Below are 20951 nucleotides of genomic sequence, written 5' to 3' on the forward strand. Positions count from 1 at the left end.
CATCAGGCAAGCAAGGGCAGTCTGGGTGGAATAAAGAAGACAACTCATGCTACCGCAGTGGCCTGGCCAAAAGACACTCCTTTAGGCCTAGGTGTGGAAGCTCCCAGGGAAGGTCTCCTAGAGTGAGAGCTGCCCTGTTGGCTGTGGAGGACAGTGAGAACAGCTAAGCTTGAGTCTTTGGAGCTGGGATCCCCAAAGACTGGGTCTGCCTGAGGCATGGGAGCATGTTCCCCATCTGCCTAGAGAAAAGGGAGCAGGGACTTGGGGAGAGAGCAAAGTTGCAAATGTCCTGGGGCCAGGGCAGAATGGAAGTAAGGAGGGAGAGGCTGGAGGAAGGCCCCAGAGTTGTGGCCCCTGGTCCCTCAAATCAATCCCCTCCCTAGTCCTCAGGGGCCAGCCCTGAACAGAGGAGGAGGAGGAGGACTGGCTGGGTAGTGGTGGTAAATCTCTATCCTCACATGGTGGGAGAGTGTCAGGATGGGAAGGGGCAGTGTCAGCTTGGCTCTGGGGAGCAGAAGGCACTTTCTTGGGGCACCCTGCTGGGAATGGGGGAGGGGGATTCTGCCTGTCCTGCCCCTTGTTGTGCCCAAGGTTCCCTGGTTGGGATGTGACTGATTGGACTCAGTGGATCCCTGTCCCTGCCCATGGTGGACCCTGGGTACCTGACAGTGAGTTTGAGGGAATGGGCTGGTTTGGGACAACTATGGTTAGTGGAAGGAGCCCTGGACTTAGAGTAAGAACTGGGCTCACATCACAGCTCTTTTTCTTACTACCAGGGTGACTCTGGGCAAATCTTTTCTCTTTGTGCCTTAATTTCCTCATCTGTAAAGTAAGGGGTGGGACAGACGAGATAATATCTCAGATTCTTTTGGCCCTGGTGTTCTGCAGTTCTAGGAGGCCATGGCCAATAGGAAAGCTGGTGGAGAAAAGGGGGAACCCAGCAGTGACTAGAGCTGTCCTTCTTCTGAGTCCCTAAAGTCACATCTGGTCCCTTAGCTCCTTCAGGGTTTTTTGGGAGAGGTGTTAGGCTCTTCCATTGTGCCAGGTCCTATGTCAGGGAAGGGGATGGGAAGTCACAGGGACAGAGAGGGTAGGGGAAGTCAGTGGGAAGCAGGAGCTAGAATAAGATGGAAGTCATGGGGACCCAAGCTGCAGCCTGAAGCTGGAGCAGGGGCAGGAGAATGGGATAAGAGAAGTGAGGTCAGAAGAAAAGGGTGGGAGAAAAGTGAGAGGCAGGCAAAGTGGGTGGTAAAGGTGTGGGCCTGGGCCTGATTCTGGAGCCAGGTATGGAGAGAGGAAGGTCAGATAACAAAGTGCTTTTAACAATGCTCTCCCAAGGAAATTTCTAACTTCTAAGGGCTGAGGGGCTGAGGTATGGGAATGGGAATAGGTCAGGACACACATGGGACCCTTCCTGCCAAGGGGACCCTTAGCAGCCAGTCCCCCATGTCCTGGCCAGATGGGACATGGGGGTGGGTGGTAACCAGCTGTGTAAATGCAACATGGACAAACGCAAAACCAAACCCCAGGGCTGGTGAGCTGTGCTCAGGTCCAGCCCTTCTCTGTGCAGCCCAGCCCAGCCCTGGTCTGGGTTTTGGCTAGGGCCATTGTGGGCTAATAACCAGTCATGCTTATTTCAGGGGCCAATACATTCCCTCCCCTCCCTTTCCCTCCCTTCCCTTTCCCTTCCCCTCCCTCCCCCCTCCCCCCTCCCAGGCTGCAGATATGCAGCTAGGGCTGGGTGCCCCACCCCACTGTTTTCTCCACACACCCAACTTGTCTCCCCCACCCTGTGCTGTGTCCTCCCCACAGGGTGCCTGTCTGCCTGTTCCACTGCTGGTGGGCTCTGTGCCCACCGGTACCTCACTTCTCTTTCCCATGCTAACAGGAATAGCCAAGTGGCCTACAGTCCATTTGGGATCGGCCACAGGACTGGGATCAGCTTGGCTTGGCTCAGCTCAGTTCCCCATCCCCTCAGGTTCCCCTCTACCTTCAGTGTTGTTTCTTTAGTTAGCAGTGGGCCAGATCCACCATGCCCAGAAGAAAGAGTGCAGGAGGGGGCAGGGGCTGGGCATCATTTGGCCCCAACTGAATTCCTGGAAAATCTCCCTCACCTGGGGCTATGCAGACGGACCACTGTGGGGCAGATGGGAGCCCTGGCCAGCAGGCAGTCCCCTTATGTATCTTGTGTCTCTGTGCAGGGTGGGGAGCTGCAGGTGGGTGGGCAGGCATGTGGGCCAACCCCCGGGGTGCTATAGTACTCCCTCCATGAAGCTGGTATCCAGGTGCTGGATGAGGACACGGAGGAAGGACATTTCCTTACGCGTGTTTTCAAAGATGATACGTGGGTCGTCTGACTGGCAGCGCAGGCAGTTGGGCGCCATCACCATGGCCAGGTTGCTGACATCCATCTTGGTGACGGCCACATTGGCAGGCTGCACAAACACCTGTGTGGGCCAGTAGGCTTGTTAAGAAAGCTGCAAAAATACCTGTGTTGGATGTGGATTGAGAATAGGGATTCCACCTAGGTCTCTGATGCCTCTAGCTCTGGGGACCTTTCCACTATGTGACCCTCCCCTTTTTAAAAAGCACATACTAACTGTACCAGAATCCCCTACTTGTGCCAAGGGACTTGAGGAACTGCTACTATGATGAACTGGGGCTCGTATTCCTAGGCAACAATAACATAGAAGGGGTCTGATTCAAGAGGACACCGAAATGGCCAGGCCCATTACCTGGAGGAAGCGGATGAGGTAGCAGAGCACCATTCTGTTGATCCGGGGCAGGGAGTGGACGACGGCGATGGCAGCCTCGGGGTTTTCATAGTGCGTGATGCACTGCTCATAAAACTCGTGGGGGATAAGGGGCTCTTCTAGCTCTCGGTACCAGAGTTTTAGCAGTGATGCTGGGAGTGCAGGAAGAGAAAGACAATGAGAGAGAGAGAGACGGAGAGGGAGAGGGAGAGGGAGAGGGAGAGGGAGGGAGACCCATAAGTATTCGCATGGCAAGGTTGGTGGAGGTTTCAGCAGGGGGTGGTTAATGGTTACAATGATCTGGTCCCTTAAGAATCAGGGGTAGTAAACATCATACCCATCAGATTGCCTAACATGACAAAACAGGAAAATGATAAACGTTCTAGGAGATGTGGGAAAATTGGAACACTAATGCATTGCTGGTAGAGTTGTGAACTGATCCAACCATCCTGGAGAGCAATTTGGAACTACACCCAAAGGGCTATAAAACTCTGCATGCCCTTTAATCCAGCAATACCACTTCTAGGTCTGTATCCCAAAGAGCTCATAAAAATGGGAAAAGGACCCACATGTACAAAAATATTTATAGCAGCTCTTGTTGTGGTGGCCAAGAATTGGAAACTGAGGGGATGCCCATCTCTTGGGGAATGGCTGAACGAGTTGTGATATATGAATGTAATGGAATACTATTGTTCCATAAGAAATGATGAATAGGTGGACTTCAGACAAACCTAGAAAGATTTACATGAATTGATGCTGAGTGAAGTGAGCAGAACCAGGAGAACATTGTACACAGTAACAGCCGCACTGTGCAATGAATAACTTTCACAGGCTTGGCTCTTCTCAGCAATGCAAGGACCTAAGGCAACTCCAAAAGACTCATGATGGAAAATACTACCCACATCCAGAAAAAGAACTATGGAGTCTGAACACAGATTGAAGCACACTGTTTGCTCTTTTATTTTTGTTTTGTTCCTTCTTTCTTGCGGTTCCCCCCATCGGTCCTAATTCTTCTTTACAACATCACTAATGTGAAAATATGTTTAATATGAAGGTACAGGTAGAACCTATATCAGATTGCACGCTGTCTTGGGGAGGGGCAAAGGGAGGGGGAGAAAATTTAAGTCAAAAGCTTATCGAAGTGAATGTTGAAAACTCAAAATTAATAAAAAAAGATTTAGGGCTAATAAGTTGAGGCTGAGGCAGGTGGAAGAGGTAGGAGCTCAGAGTTTCAGGCTAGCTTGGGATCCCATCAAAGAACAGAGGTGTGGATCAGGAAAGAATTGCTTGATAAGCATCTGTTCCAGGCTCAGCCAGGACCGAGAGGCTAAGAGGGAAAGGGAAAGAACGGTCAAAACCCTAGGTCCTAGCATCCAGACAATCAAAGGGGCCTTTAGAATGGCCTAGACGTAACAACAATAACTGACAGCTAGACGATACTTTAAGATTTTCAAAGTGTTTTACATATTTTATTTCATTTGATACTCAGAACAACCCTGGGAGGAAGGCGCCATTATTACCCCATTTTACAGGTGAAGGAACTGGGGCTCAGTGAGTTAAAGTGATTTGGCCAGACTCACACAGATCAAAAGTGTCTGTTAAAAACTAGGGCGCTATCCCTCCCACCTTCCAGGTCTTCTCAGAAGGGATATGCTTGCCTCCATCCCACTAGAATGAGAGCCTGGGGAAAAATGCCCTTTCCTAAATGAGGGACTGAGATGACCACAGAAAATAACACGGCTCATTCTGCCCTGATTCACTAGGTAAGGAGAAGCAGGCCTTTTTTTCCCTCCTCACTCTCTACCTCCAAATCATCTCTGCTGGCGTCAGTCAGCCAACCTCCCCTACTACGAGGTTCACTTCATTCATGTATATCACCCTGTCTAGATGCCTGTTCCATGCACTGCTTAGCCTCTAGGCCATTCTTCCTTTCGCAACCAGGTCACAGCCTAGTATATAGTCTTATTCTCTACTCCAAATGCTCTTAAACTTGAGGTCCACTTAAATACCCTGATCTTCTAGGTCATCATCCTTCTTTTTTTTTCTTTTCTTTTATTTATTTAATATATTTTGTTTTCAGCATTGATTTTTACAAGAGTTTGAATTACGAATTTTCTCCCCATTTCTACCCTCCCGCCCACTCCATATTCCAGTTGCCCCATTCCCCAGTCAGCCCTCCCTTCTGTTACCCCACTCCCCTTCCATCCCCCTTTGCCTTCTTCTTTGGTAGGGCAAGATAAATTTCTATGCCCCATTGCCTGTGTATCTTATTTCCTAGTTGCATGCAAAAACTTTTTTTTTTGTTTTTGAACATCTGTTTTTAAAACTTTGAGTTCCAAATTCTCTCCCCTCTTCCCTCCCCGCCCACTGTCCCTAAGAAGGCAAGCAATTCAAGATAGGCCACATGCGTATCATTATGTAAAACCCTTCCACAATACTCATGTTGTGAAAGATAAACTACGTTTTGCTCCTTCCTAACCTATCCCCTTTATTGAATTTTCTCCCTTGACCCTGTCCCTTTTTGAAAGTGTTTGTTTTTGATTACCTCCTCCCCCTGTCTGCCTTCCCTTCTATTGTCCCCCCTTTTTTATCTTCTTCCTCCTTCTTTCCTGTGGGGTAAGATACCCAATTGAGTGTGTATGGTATTCCATCCTCAGGTCAAATCCAGTGAGAGCAAGATTTACTCATTCTTCCTCACCTGCCCCCTCTTCCCTTCCTACAGAACTGCTTTTTCTTGCCACTTTTATGCAAGATAATTTACCCCATTCTATCTCTCCCTTTCTCAATATATTCTTCTCCTATCCCTTAATTTGATTTTATTTTTTTAGATATCATCCCTTCATATTCAACTGACCCTGTGCCCTATGTCTCTCTCTCTCTATACACACACACACATATATATATGCATATATATATGCATATCTATATACATATGTATACACACACACACACATATATGTATATTCCTTTCAGTTACTATGATATTGAGGTCTCACGAATCATACACATCATCTTTCCATGTAGGAATGTAAACAAAACAGTTCACCTTTAGTAAGTCCCTTATGATTTCTCTTTCTTGTTTACCTTTTCATGCTTCTCTTGATTCTTGTGTCTGAAAGTCAAATTTTCTATTCAGTTCTGGTATTTTCACTGAGAAAGCTTGAAAGTCCTCTATTTTACTGAAAGTCCACATTTTGCCTTGGAGCATGATACTCAGTTTTGCTGGGTAGGTGATTCTTGGTTTTAATCCTAGCTCCATTGACCTCTGGAATATCATATTCCAAGCCCTTCAGTCCCTTAATGTGGAAGCTGCTAGGTCCTGTGTTATCCTGATTGTTTTTCCACAATACTCAAATTGTTTCTTTCTGGCTGCTTGCAGTATTTTCTCCTTGATCTGGGAGCTCTGGAATTTGGTGACAATATTCGTAGGAGATTTCTTTTTGGTATCTTTTTGAGGAGGCTATCTGTGGATTCTTTCAATTTCTATAATGCCCTGTGGCTCTAGAATATTAGGGCAGTTCTCCTTGATAATTTCTTGAAAGATGATATCTAGGCTCTTTTTTTGGTCATGGCTTTCAGGTAGTCCAATAATTTTTAAATTCTCTCTCCTGGATCTATTTTCGAGGTCAGTGGTTTTTCCAATGAGATATTTGACATTGTCTTCCACTTTTTCATTCCTTTGGTTCTGTTTTATAATATCTTGATTTCTCATCAAGTCACTAGCTTCCACTTGCTCCAATCTCATTTTTAAGGTAGTATTTTCTTCAGTGGTCTTTTGGACCTCCTTTTCCATTTGGCTAATTCTGCCCTTTAAGGCATCCTTCCCCTCATTAGCTTTTTGGAGCTCTTTTGCCATTTGAGTTAGTCTACTTTTTAAGGTGTTGTTTTCTTCAATATTTTTTTGGGTCTCCTTTAGCAAGTCATTGACTTGTTTTTCATGGTTTTCTCGCATCCTTCTCATTTCTCTTCCCAATTTTTCCTCTACTTGTCTAACTTGCTTTTCCAAATCCTTTTGAGCTCTTCCATAGCCTGAGACCAGTTCATGTTTTTCTTGGAGGCTTTTGAAGTAGGCTCTTTGACTGTGTTGACTTCTTCTAGCTGTATGTTTTGGTCTTCTCTGTCACCAAAGAAAGATTCCAAAGTCTGAGACTGAATCTGGATGTGTTTTCGCTGCCTGGCCATGTTCCCAGACAACTTACTTGACCCTTGAGCTTTTCAGCAGGGTATGACGGCTTGTAAAGAGTACTTTGTTCCAAGCTTGAGGGGATGCGCCATTGACTTCAGAGCTATTTCTATACAGCTAGCTCTGCCACACCAGCGCTCCTCCTTCCCCAAGAACCACCAACCAGGACCTGAAGCAAATCTTAAGCAGGCTCTGCACTCCTGCTCTGATCCGCCACTTAATTCCTCCTACCAGGTAGGCCTGGGGCCGAAAGCAACTGCAGCTGTAGTTCCGTAGCTGTACCACCCTGCTGACCCCGGGGCAGTGGCTGAACTGTGAATCCTTTCACTCTGTCCCCCGAAGCTTTTCCCACTAACCTTCTCTGTTGTCTTTGGTGTTTGTGGGTTGAGAAGTCTGGTGACTGCCACAGCTCACTGATTCAGGGAGCTAGGGCCTGTTCCGCCTGGCTCCTGGGTCTGGTTGGTCCTGCCGCGTCACTTGACTCTGCCATGGTCCATAAGGCTATCAATCTACAGCCTTTCTCCCTTTCACAGACAAAACGCTAGAAATAACTGTCAACATTTGCAGCCTCTACTCTACTCCCTCAATGCCCTTTTACTTATCAGTCCTTCTGAAATCCAACTTCCAACACTATTACTCGTTAAACTACTCAAACTACTCAAACATAATTTGAAATCTCTTAATTTCTAAATATAATGTGTTCTCTGTCATCAACCCTCTTGCCCCACCTTCAACTTCTGAAGTGACTTACCCAGGGTCACACAGCGAATAAGTGTCTGAGGCTGGATTTGAACTCAGGTTTACCTGACTCCAGACCCAGTGCTCTATCCACTAAGCCACATAGCTGCCTCCAGTTCAGTAAAACCAAACAATAAATCAAAATATTCTGACATATTCGTTGCCCCACAATCATATTGCCTCATCTATACAAATAAGCAATGGAAGGTGCCTTCTCATGTGATACTTTATTCTTTCCTCACCCTCAGCCATCTAATCATTTACCAAGCCTTGCTGACCATCCCTCCGTCTCTCTTATTCTTTCTTTTCTGGTCTAATTCAGATCCTTACTACCTCTTGGGCGGACTAGAATTAGTCTCCCTGCTTCCATTTTCTTCCTTCTGAGGGAAGTGAGGGGGTTAGCAGAGTAAGTGGTTAATTGTGGGAAGTGAGTGCACTATACTGACTCCATCCTGTGACTCAATTCCATTTCTGCTCAATCATGTGTCTAGTTCAGCTTCTGTCTTGTAGGCAAACTTTATTCAATCATAGGAATTGGGAGAAAACCTTATTGCATTGTTTGAATCTAGCCCTGTAGGGTTGGAAGTTGTACCACCTCTGCCTGCTGCTTAGAGATCCTTAACTAAGGACCTAGGTTATGCTAACCAAAAATCCAGTCAGATCCAAAAATTGGTGCAAGGAGTTTTCTCACAACTGTACATCTTAAGCAACCCCTATGCCTTATCTGAAAACTGGCCCCATACTAATCAATCAGTTTCCACATTCCTTTGATTATTTACTGTCATCTGGGGGTGGTGGGACGTCTCTCTTTCTGAATTCAGGGAATTGTATCTGTTTGCTCTCGTCTACCCAATTTGGAAAGTCCCTAATTTTTCATCCTATTAGAAATCAGACTACCTAATGTATTATTTCCTTTCAATTAATTGGTCTTATTTAATTGTTTTTAATGTATACAAGTCTGTTCCCCCCGTGTTTGGGGCCTAGGCCTAAGCTGAGGAGGTCTGGTTCCAGTTTGTTGGGCAACTGCCATGCATTGCTTAATAAATCAATATGCTCACAAGACTGAACTTTGGTTTCCTCAGTCATTTAATTTTTCACCTGCCACACTTCTCTTGTAGATCTTCTACACAGTTAACCAAACAACCCTCCTTGTGCATAAATCTGGACATGCCATTACTTCAAAACATTACAATAACTATTACCTATCAAACAGAGTTCAGACTCCTTTGCCTGGCATCCAATGTCCCCTGTGATCTGGCTCCAACTAACTTTCCCAGCTTTATCTCACATCATTCCCCTTCATGTACAGACTGTTCTGGCTAAACTGGACAACTCTCCTAAGCATGCCCTCCATTTTCTTGACTCACGGCTTTTGCTCATTATTTTCTTTGGCTAGATTGTTATGAAGTCTTCCTTCATTCCTATCATATCCTCCTCCTAGCCTGTAAGTTCCCTGAGTCCAGAACCATGTTTTATTTAAACTTTATATTTCCTTCAGTGTTGAATACAGAACAACTCTGAAACAGCAGGCTTCAGAGGGTAGGTATGTATTATAACGATTGTGTATTATTATGTATGCACAGAACTGAATATGTCATTTGGAAAGAGAAAGTGCATGTATCTATACCTGTGCTGACTCTTCTGGGGTGTGAGTGTGACACGGCAGGTTGCTAACTTCTATCAGTTACACTGCATGCTGGAGCAGGAAGGACAGCAGAGCTCATCTGGAGGCTCGGTGAGCCAGGGCTGGCCCAGATGGATGTTACAGTGCATGACCATCCTCCCTTCAGTGACGGACACCTATTCTAGGTCACATGGTTCTACAGGAAATGAGGACACAGAGCTGGAAGGTCTCCTCTACAGTCTTCCTCAATATTGGACCTAGCACCACGGAGGATATGTGCGTGCGTGCGTGTGTAAAATCCCAGCACCCTCTCTGCCTGCCTAATATCACTCTGTGCCCCATCTCTTACCAGGGACATGGGGGTCCTCCAGCCCTGTGGGGATCTTCCACTGATCCACCTGCAGCTTCAGAGCATTCACCTCATCAATGTCCCCAGGGACCCTGTGAGAGAGAGAGAGAGAAACATTTCCTATCACCAATGAGCTGTCTTAGAAGGGGAAGGAATAAGCATTTATATAGCACCTACTATGTGCCAAGCACTCTACTAAGTGCTTTATACAACAACTGCAGGAGACTGGTGCTGTTATTACCCCCACTTTACAGCTGATGAAACTGAGGTTAAGTCACTGGTCCAGGGTCACACATCTTGTATATTACCGAGGCTGGATTTGAACTCAGGTCTTCCTGCCTCCAAGCCCAGTGCTTTAACCACTGTGCAATCTAGCACCCAGTTGGCCTCTATTTCCATGCAATCTTTAAGTCTTTGATATTTCTTGCGGTAGAGACTGTCAAAGTGGGAGTTGAGGGCAGTGGGATATAGTTCACTGTTAACTCCAAAGGACTCACCCAAGTTCTGGGTGTTCTTGATCTACATGCTGGGACCTGCCTCCATCCTTTGTCATGGGTGTGTGACATACATCCTGAGCTCCTTCCCCTCTTTATTCATCTCTCAAATGCCCTGGTTGGACTGGAAGGCCTCTGGGGTCCCTGTCAGCTCCAGACCTAGATCCTGTGACTCTGCAGCTCCCATTTCTACGGCAGTTTATAACTGGCAGAGCCCTTTTCTCCCTGCAAGCCTGAGAAAAAGCAGAGCAAGGAGGGCAGACACAGGAGGGAGCAGAGGTTTGGCGGGGCTGACTTTCCTGAGGTCATGCAGCTATAATGCAGTAGAGCTGTGACTCCAAGTCCAGGGCTCATTCCTCTACACTATTTCTAAGGCTCTAGGGCTAGAAATTCTTTTGAAAAATCATAAAAGCACAGGATTCAGAGATAGAAGGAGCTGTAGAAATTATCACCATCACCATCAAGTATTTATTAAGTGTTTACTAGATGCTAAGCACTGTGCTAAATGCCCAGGATAGAATGAAAGGCAACACACAGTCCCTGTCCTCAAGGAGCTCACATTCTAACAGGGGATACAACATATAAACAACCATGCACATGGCAGGCAAGGCAGTCAGAGAAAAGGCACGGAATGAGGAGATGAGGAGTGTCTAGTACAAGGAACAGCAAGGTCGGTGCAGTGTTACACAGCTAGTATATGACTGAGGCTGGATTTGAACTCAGGTCTCTGTGACCTAGGGGTGACAAGCAGGTCCCAGAGGTATGAAGTGATTTGGTTATGCTTCCAAGGCTGGGCCTCTATTTTAGGCTGTCTGACTCTCAGAGCAGTGCTCTTTATCCTCTACCACTTCTAAGGCCCCATCTAGACTCTGATCTGATGTTTCAGTGAGGAGGGAATAAAGGGTAAGGTAAAGGCTTAATAGATGGTAATGAAGTGGGTTAGACAGGGAAGGGATCAGTGCAGGATAGAGAGGTTAGTAGTTGATGATGCAGACCCCATGCAAGGCTCCTCAGAAGGACTGCCTAGCCTGAAACTAATCCTGGCTTCCAGGATCCAAGGGCAAGACCTATAGCAATGTCCCACTCTCTGGGGGTCAGGGAAACTACTCAGTTCTTTTTGGGGGCTTCCAGAGCCAGATTCAGGTTAATAACTGTAGAACTATCTAGGCCACCTTTCCCCACTGAACCTGTGAGGGCTCAGTCAAGGACACAGGATCACAGATATAGAGTGGGAAAGGACCCCCAGATGACTGGCTCTGCTTACATCCTGGCCACTATAGTTACAATCCAGGAGATAGTCCTGTTGGAGTAGGGAGTAGCTACCACTAAAACCAGCTGCTAACCAATTGCCACCAAGGGGGCAGGCAAGCTTGTCTGGATCCTGAGAGAGAGAGAATTCTATATAACTGACTAACTCTCAGTGTAAGGAAGGTAAGTCCCAAAGTCCCAGGAATATCAGTGTTCCCCAGGCCATTGTTTTTGTTTCTACAACCAATGAATTATGCAAGGGAGCAGCAATTATGGAGATATGATCTGAAGGAAGTCTCTACCTCCTCAGAAGTCACAGCTATTAAAGACCCAGAAAAGAAAGGTTTTACCACCAAAACCCTTAGTTAGTATTGTCATGTGGCTTAGCATCAGAAACAGAGATAGTTTGACCGATTGGAAATGTCATTCCAGAAGATTCGTTGCCATCTGATTTGGCAATGCACCCTAAGGACCATGGGGCCTTTCCAGCTGGCTTTCAGTTGTCCCCACCTATTAGAATGTGAGCTCCATGAGAACAGGGACTGTCTTACTTTTCTATTTGTATCCCCAGTGATTAGCACAATGATATGCATATAATAAGCACTTAATATATGCTTTTTCATTCATTTATTCATTTAGAGGTAATCTAGTTCATTCCTCCCAATTTACAAATGGAGAAACTAAGGCACAAGAAAAGTTAAGTGATTTGCCCAAGGCAACCTGGGTAGTGGCTTGAACCTTTGTTTCCTCAGTCACTTCACCTTTCACTTGCCACAGTGGCAGAGGTGAAATTGGGACCTAGGTCCTCTGACGTTAAATGCAGCACTTTTTCAAATTTATTGAAACTGGCTCCCAATCCTATGATCCTACGGAGAGTAGGACACTCATCACAGGACTGGGTCTGTGGCCCTGCCTCCCTGATCCCTGTCCCAGGGTACCTGAATATGCCCTCAGTCTGGTCCCCGTTGAGTGCCAGCACCTCCTCCGAGAGTCGTGTCTGTACCCAGGGCAGCTGCCGGTCAGGGTAGCGCTCCTTCTGCATGGCCAGGATATCTTGAAGCGCACTGCCAAACATGGATGGACTGAATACAGCATTCTTTGCATGTCGGATTTCCTCCATGTTAGGCTTCTTCAGGCCCTAGAAAAGTGTATGTGTTGAGAGACACAGTGAATAGGATTTCACAGGAACTTGATGCTTGATGGGAAAAGCAATATGGAGGTCTGGGAGGGAGATACAACAAAGGGAATGGGAAACCATTATGATGATGGTGCCCAAGGAACTTTGGAGAAGAAGGTCCAAGGACTATAAGGGTCAGATGAAGTCTTCCCATATCACAGGGCTAGAGAAAAGCCTGGTGTCTACAAGCGTGTGTGTGTGCGTGTGTGTGTGTGTGTGTGTGTACATACACAGGTAGGAATTCAAACTCATAGGAGACAAAAAACCCAACTTTTGCCCTTAAATATATACATATAACCTCAGAGATGATATAGTCCAATTCCTGTTTTAACAAGAATCACCTCTATATCACAACCAAGTAGTCATCTAACCTTCATGAAAAGATCTCTAGTGAAGGTGAACTCACTGACTCCAGCAGCACCCCATGACACTTCTGGGTGGCTCTAAATGTTACTCAACGCTACTAATTTGGTCCTCTAGGTAGTGGAAAAAGCCAAATCCCTCTTTTACATGACAGTCCTTCCAACATCCAAAGACTGTTATTGTGTGTGTGGCTCCCCCTTTTCAGGCTTAACATCCCAAGTTCTGGTTTGCTTTGGTTTTGAGGAACCTCACCATCTTGGTCACAATATGGTGCCCATAACTGAACAGAAGAGTTAGGCTGTGGTCTAATCAGAAAGGACAGTTGCTTTCCATGTTTTGGACATCATGTCTCTCCTAATGTAGTCTGAGGTCGCATGGATTTTTCTGGCTGTTATGTCACACTACTGACTCAACAATGTTGAGTTTTCACAAGTCTACTAAAACTCCTAATACTTTTTTTCAGATGAAAAGAGGAAGATTAACACTGGACAGATGAGAGTCATCTATCTGTATAACAATTGAACAATCAGGAGTTGATGAGATCACCAAGGGATATAGTACACAGAAGAGAGAAAAGAGGGGAAAAGGACAGAGGGTAGAGCCTTGTGGAACATTCTTGCTGAATAGCCAGGGGATGGGTGATGAGCCAGTCATGGACCCTAAGAAGGAATTTGTTAGATAGACAGAAGAAGAAAGAGCAGTGTCACAGAATCCAAGAAGAACAGATTATCGAGCAGGAAGATGTGGGTGACACTGTCAAAAGCTGAATTAATACAGGTTAATGAGGATGAAGACAGGGAAGAAGCCATCAGCTTTAGCTGTTAAAAGACTGCTGACAATGTTTGAGATGACAACTTCAATAGGATGGTACTGTTGGAAGCCAGAGTACAAAGGGGTTAAGTTCATCGATAGTGAGTTTAGAGCTAGCAAGTACTGACAGTTCTTTCTCTTGGCTCTGAAAAGGTTTAAGATTACATAAACAGACACACATGCATGCATGCATGTATGTAGGTATGTATATGCATGTATAACGCACAAATGTATAGACAGAGGTACACATACATGCTATATGTTTATATATATGTTACATGTGTACATACATATTTATGTATATGTACACACATATATGTTTGTAACTTAAGTAGGGATAGCAGGGTCAGGTAAAGGTTTACTTGGGCTTTAAGAAACCTGGGTATGTTTGTAGAAAACAGAAGAGCCGGAGAAAAATTAAAGATGACAGGGAAAATGATTAATGGAATTGAGTGGCATGGTGAAGCCCTCTCATGGAATCTGGATCTCAGTCTTTCTGTGAGTTGAGTGGAATGAATGGGGGTGGGGACCTTTCAACATGGCTCAGGGCTTCTCGTTGACAGCTAGGCCTAAGTTTCAAGTTACTAAAATCACCTGAACCGTGTCCTCATCAAATAAGGAAAAAAGTGTTTTTAATAAAGAGTTTGGCATTGGCTAAATTGTACTGGCGTAGTAGATTTCTGTGAAATTGTGAGCCTAGACTCCACCAATGAGAGTAAAAGGCCAGTGGTGGTGGGGCAGGGGCAGGGGCAGGGGATGGGGGGCAGAGGGTTACCTTAGAGTATAAAGCTAAGTTCTGATCTCTGGGCCCCGCCTCTCCCTATCGGTTTGGAGAGGGCCCTTTCCCTTGGCATCATAATAAAGAAGTTTTTCTGTTTCTAAATTTGAGAGACCTCTGACTTTTTAAATTAATTGTTGTTGGGTGGTCTCACCCCACACAGAATGAGGAAGATGTGAGTGGGGATGGGATCAGGAGTACAAGGCCAAGGGTAGGCTTTGACAAGATGTGTGGTCTCTTCCTCACAGACTAGAACAAAGAATGGAGGATGATATAGAAAGGTTTTGAGATGAGTTAAGAGAGAAGGAAGATTGCATGACAGATGTCTTTTAATTTCTCAGTAAAGTAGGATGTGAAGTCATCTACTGGTGGGCAAAGTAGAATCCTGAGGGCCTGAGGAGAAAGGGAAAGGTCTGGAAGAGAGTGCGCTAGAGAGCCAACCAGGAGGGAATAAAAGGTTGCCTATGCAGCAAGGAAGGTCCAGATAAGATCACATAACATGAATTTGTAGTAGATACGGTCAGCATAGTTTTGTCAGTTCTTCCAGTGGCAGTCAGTGGCATAGAGGTAAGGAGAGTAGGAACAGAGAAGGCTGGTTGTGAAGGTGATCTAGAATTAAGGATGCCTAGGTTAAAGTGGCAAGAAAAAGAGTAAGGGATTCAAGGGCAGAGGACAGTGTCAAAAAAAAAAAAAAACCTCATTCCCTCTCCTCCACTGAGTACCTCTTTAACTTATCTATTACCTCCCCATACCCCAGGCTCAAAAGCTCAGTGTCAGGCCCCATTCCTCCCTCTAACTCATTCCAAGGATCCAGTCAATTGCCAAATCTCATGATTTCTATCTTCACATCTCTTCACTCACATAGCCACTATCATACATATCTTATCTAGAGTATACCCTTCTAATTGGTCTCTACAAGCCTCAAGTCTCTCCCCAATCTAGCTGCCAAAATAATTTTCCTAAAGCTTAGGTATGACTATGTAATTCTCTCCTTTCTCCTCCCAATAAATTTCAGTGGTTTCCTATGACCTCTAGGATCAAACAAACTCCTCTGTCATTTAAAAGTCTTACTAATCTAGTCCCTTCCTAACTTTCCATGCTGGGCTACTTGCTGTTCTGAACATGTGATTTCCCACCTCCTATGGCCTCTGCATTGGCTGTCCCCCATACCTGGAATCCTCGACCACCACCTCATTTCTGCAGCTCTGAATCCCTGGTTTTCTTGGACATAACTTAACTCAAGAGCCAGCTTCTGCAGGAGGCCTTTCCCTCAGGCTTTTCCCCATTTTCTCTGGATGCACTGTTTGTGTACCTGTTTGTATTCACGCTGTCTCCTCCTTTAGAGGGTGAGCACCTAGAGCACAGAAACCATTTTGCTTTTGTGTCCCCAGTGCTCAGCACAGCACCTTGCACACAGTAAAAGCCTAATAAAGGCTTCTTAGTTGACGGAAACTGAAACCCAGAAGGAGAAGTGATATGCTTAAGGTGACACTCCTCATGGGTGATGAAACCCAAAAGAGTTAAACCAAAGTGTTCAAAGACTGGCACTTTTTGCAAGACCCAAGAGCCAGGGACACAACATCCTGCTCATGAAATTGGTATTACAAGTCTGTCCCCCCAGGTGGAGGAGAAATTAGCCACCAGTGACAGTGGCAGCAATCATCTATGCCAGAGAATCAGAGAAATGACTGAGAACTCAGGCCAGGGAGACCAGGGACCAACTATGAATCCTTCCTGCCTGGGCAGTGTGGTCTAATGTACTGGAAAGAACACTGGTCTTGGAGTCAGGATATTTAGGGTTGAGTCTTGGCTCTCATATTGCTGGTTGTGTAATCTGGGACAGAGAAAGAAACAAAGGAAATTAACATTTATTAAATACTTGCTATGTGCCAGGTGTTTTGCCAAGTGCTGGTGACACAAATACAAAAAAAAAAGTCCTTGCCCTCAAGGAGATTATATTCTAATGCTAAAGAATCACAGGATTCAGAACTAGAAAGGAAAGGGGAAGGGAATAAGTATTTATTAAGCGCCTACTATGTACCAGGCACTGTGCTAAGCGCTTTACAAATATTATCTCATTTGATCCCCACAATAACCCTGTGAAGTAGGTGCTATAATTATCCCCATTTTATAGTTGAGGAAACTGAAGCAGACAGAGACTTGTCTCAGGGTCATGCCGCTAGTGTCTGAGGACAGAGCTGAATTCAAGCATTCCTGATGCCAGTGCTTTATCCATGGTGCCACCTCGCTGCCTCTGAGATATTTCAGTTGAACCACCTCATTACATATGAAGAAGCTGAAGGTAAGAGAAACAGTGACTTGCCTGAGGTCACAGAGTTAGTGGAAGAGTAAGGATTCAAACTCGGGGCCAGCCTAGGCAATGTGAGAAAGATAATCTTTGTCTATCTCCTCCCTCACTTTCTATACCCTAAAAGGTGAGAGTTAAAGAGGGATGATGGAAGAGGGGAAAAAAGAGTCTTTGATGTACTTTTGGGATGAATTGGGCATTGGTCTACATTATTCATCTGCTGAGTGACTGGGCACAAAGGTAATGAGATTTCTCCCCTTTACATCTCTGGGTAGAGTTTGTTCAGTTAGTCAGCAATTAAGCAAGAATGTGAGTAGATAATATGGTTTAAAGAATGAGAAAGGCTCTTAAGACATTATATGGTGTAACATCCTCCCATTTTACAGATGAAGAAACTATAGCCCAGAGAGGTCAGGTGACTTGTCCCAGTGTGAAAGATCACACGAAATCTGAAGCCAGAATTGGGACTCTAAACCCAGCTTTTCACCCTCCACCACTGATCCTACACCAAGTGATGTACAAAGGTGACCCAAGTTCACTGTGACAATCAGGCACAGACAGCATAAGCTTCGGCAGATCCGACCCAAGACGGAAAGGTCTCCTCACTGCTGCTGCCTCTTCAGGGCAAGGAGTTCAGAAGCTAAAGGCAGATCTGGGAAATGACAAGACGGTTATCTGAGAACAGAATCCGGATGTCTGGCCTATGGCTTAAAATACAGGAAGTACCGTCTCACAGCCAGCACATGGAATATGTCTAAAAAGAATGTTGCCCTGAGTTGCATAAACTTCTCTCTCTCTCTATCTCTCTGCATATACATACATACCTCTGTAGCTATGTATGTATGTATAGGCTCTAAACTCAAAAGGAAGGGAGAAAGACAAAATTGCCTCTTAATTCTAGAATTTGGCCAGGAAACAAAGTCAAGATCACTGGTTGCTATACACCAGAGGGCAGCTACAATGGAGGAGCAACTACACTGGGGCTATCAGGAGAAAAAAATCTAGGAAAGGAGAAAGTAATAAAACCTTATGGCCTAGGAAGGATGTCTGTACACAAATACACAACGTATGGGTAATGAGTAAGCTATATTGGAGAAAAGGACAGGATCTAAGAAGGAACAGGACTGGGCTGAAGGAGGACAACTGGATCATCGTCAACACTTATTTTGCTCCTGTTTTCTTGGACTGGAAAGGACAAAACAAAAATTGTTGCAAAGGAGATGATACTCAAAATAAGAAGGTAGATTGTAAAGAGATCATTTAGCTGATTTATTAGTATTTAGATGAGTTCAAATTACCTGGTCCACATGAACTACATTCAAAAAGACTAAAAGAAATGGCTGATTGCTGAGTGAGCCACCATTAGTATTCTTTGAAAAATCATAAAATTAGAAGGTACCACAAGACTGGAGAAAGACAAATGTCTCGATTTTCAAAAAAGGGAAGAGAGTGGGCTTTGCAAACTGTATACCACTGATCTTGACTTTGCTTCCTGGCTAAATCCTAGGATGGATTATTACAAATCAGATCACGTCTGGAGTAACACTTTCAGTTCTGGGTGCCACATTTTAGAAAGCATATTGGTAAACTAGGGGAAACTACAGAAAGAATAACCTACAATATGAGGATTAGTTGAAAGAACTAGAGATGTTTCATTTAGAGAAGAGATTGTATATTTGTCCTCACACACACACACATACACATATATTTAGGCCTGATGTAAAGAAAACCTTCTTAACTACCAGCAGTGTTTAAAAGTGGAATAGGGGCGGCTACATGGCACAGTGAGTAGAGCACTGGCCCTGGAGTCAGGAAGACCTGAGTTCAAATGCGACCTCAGACACTTGACACATTTACTAGCTGTGCGACCTTGGGCAAGTCACTTAACCCCAATTGCCCTGCCAAGAAAAAACAAAACAAAAAGTGGAACAGACTAGCTCCACAGGTAGTAGGGCTACTTCTCCCTGGGGGTCTCAACCAGAGGCTAGATGACCACTTGTCAGGAATACTGAGAAAGTATCCTTGTTTAGGTGTGAGTTGGACTAGATGGCCTCTGGGGTCCTTTTGAAATTCTGTGATGCTACATCAATCATTGTTCTCACTGGTCCTGGGTGAGCCTGCTAAGTAGCATGGACATACTGGGAGAAGGAGGCTTTCCCTGGATGTGTGCTGAAGATCCTCCCACAAAACATGCCTCCCTCCCAGGTATTCACTACAGGAGGCACCAAAATGGTGGCAGGGACTATTAATGAGGCCAGAATGGGAAGAACAGGGAGAGGACAAACTTGTCAAATGGCAAATCACGAATTGGGGTACACGTACAGACAGTTCTCACTTTTCATAAATGGACATTTCCACAGATCTCTATGTAAAACAATTTTTATGCAATATAATACGGATTTGTCTGTGGACATGGGGAAGGGAGAGAGGGAGGCAGGAAGATGGCTGTGGAGGGAGGGTGCTGGCACATAGTTCAAGGACACACGGAGGTTGGGGACAGAGAAGTGAGAGCAGGAGGAACACAGGGGACTGGGGTTAGCCATGTGGGGCCTGGCCAGAACCAAGAGGAAAAACATGCATGCCGGGGGCATACATGTAAGGGCTGGACACAGATACATACAAGAGAGGATGGGCGACCTGCAGGGACCAGGGCCAGATACCAGGTACCTGACTGCAGATGGACAGAAGACGAACATGCAGGGACCAGGCACACAGGCAGGTGGGAAGAGCAGAGCAAAGATCTCTCTCAGTGCAGGAAGTCTCAAGTTAAAGTCCCAGATCTGGTGGCAGTGGTGCTCTCTTTGAGTCAGTTCTGTTTTCACTTGGAGGGATTTTTCTTTTTTTTTTTGGTGGGAGGGTAGGAGGCCGTGGAGCTCAGAGCTAAGCCACAGGGGCAGACAGCGAGTGAGCGAGAGAGCATGTAGTACTGTACAGTAAAGTTAAGATAGGTATTTTTTTGGAATGCAGATTTTTCAGAATTCTTAATCAAATTTGCCTAATATGAATTTATGTAAAGTGAGAATTGTCTGTATAGAGTTTCGTGGATCCATTGACTATGAAAATGTGGGGATGTGTTCAGAGCAACACTCTTTAACATAGCCAAGAACTGAAAAAGAAATGGATGCAGACCAACTGGGGAATGCCTAAACAAGTTCTGGCACATGGGTATAATGGAACATGACTGTATCATAAGAAAAGATAAATATGAAAGATTCAGAGAAATATGGGAAGACAAATAAAATGAAACAGAATTAATTAAGCAGAACCAGGAAAATAATATACACAATGACAGCAATGCAAATGGAAAAGAACAATACAAAGAAATTGAACATAGTATAGTTACAACGATCAGGCTTGGCTATGGAGGTAGAAGAGCTGGGAAATTGTATCTCTGTTTTTTCATCCAAGAGGTGGGAGACTATGGATGTAGTACATATATTGTCAGACTCTGTGAATATACTGATGGGTTTTTGCTGAATTGTTTTCCATTTTTATTTTGAAATCTTTATTAGAAGGGAAATTTCACTACGTTGCGGGCGGCAGGGAGGAGGTTAGAATATTTTTGTAGAAGATACTGTAAAACAGATTCCTAATTAGTTATTGGATAGATCAGACCTTTGAGATCCTTCTCAGCTCTAAAATTATATGGTTATGTGACTGTCAATGTGAAGGAATTCAGATAGGCAAATTTTGGTTTAAGCAGTCAGTCAACCAATAAGCATTTATTAAGTGCCTACCATGTGCTAGGCATTATGCCAAGTGCTAGGGATACATAGAAAGACAAAAGAAAGTCCCTGCTCCCAAAGAGCTCACAGTATAACGTGGGAGTCAATAAGCAAACAACTATACATACGCAAAAAATATGGAGATACTTAATAGAGGGAAGGCACCAGCATTAAGGGGGATCAGGAAAAGCTCTTAGAGGATGGAATTTTGCTTGCAGACTTAGCTTGAGACTTAAAGGAAGCCAGGGAAACCAGGAGGTGTTGATGAGGAGGGAGAGAGCTCCAGGTATGGAAGACTGCCAATGAAAAACAGCACAGTCAGGAGTGTCCTTTGCAAGGAGCAGCAAGAAAGCCAGTGTCACTGGATCACAGAGTATGTCAGGGAGACAAAGCTGTAGCTG

The 20951-nt window shown here is 45.0% G+C and overlaps 1 protein-coding gene across 1 annotated transcript in view; it reads right to left on the reverse strand.

Moving 5' to 3' along the window:
* Nucleotides 1-1800: 1800 nt before the first annotated feature.
* The window catches only part of ARHGAP39 (Rho GTPase activating protein 39), a 283264-nt gene continuing 264113 nt past the window's right edge, over nt 1801-20951 (reverse strand). The window contains exons 8-11 of the mRNA XM_036742205.1: nt 12328-12527; nt 9648-9739; nt 2736-2905; nt 1801-2447 (exon numbers count right to left, since the gene is read on the reverse strand). Coding sequence (XP_036598100.1) covers nt 2253-2447; nt 2736-2905; nt 9648-9739; nt 12328-12527 — 657 coding nt within the window. The 3' untranslated portion in view covers nt 1801-2252. The remainder of the gene's footprint in view (nt 2448-2735; nt 2906-9647; nt 9740-12327; nt 12528-20951) is intronic.

Source organism: Trichosurus vulpecula, chromosome 1 (assembly GCF_011100635.1).
Source record: "Trichosurus vulpecula isolate mTriVul1 chromosome 1, mTriVul1.pri, whole genome shotgun sequence".
In the NCBI taxonomy this organism is placed as follows: Eukaryota; Metazoa; Chordata; class Mammalia; order Diprotodontia; family Phalangeridae; genus Trichosurus; species Trichosurus vulpecula.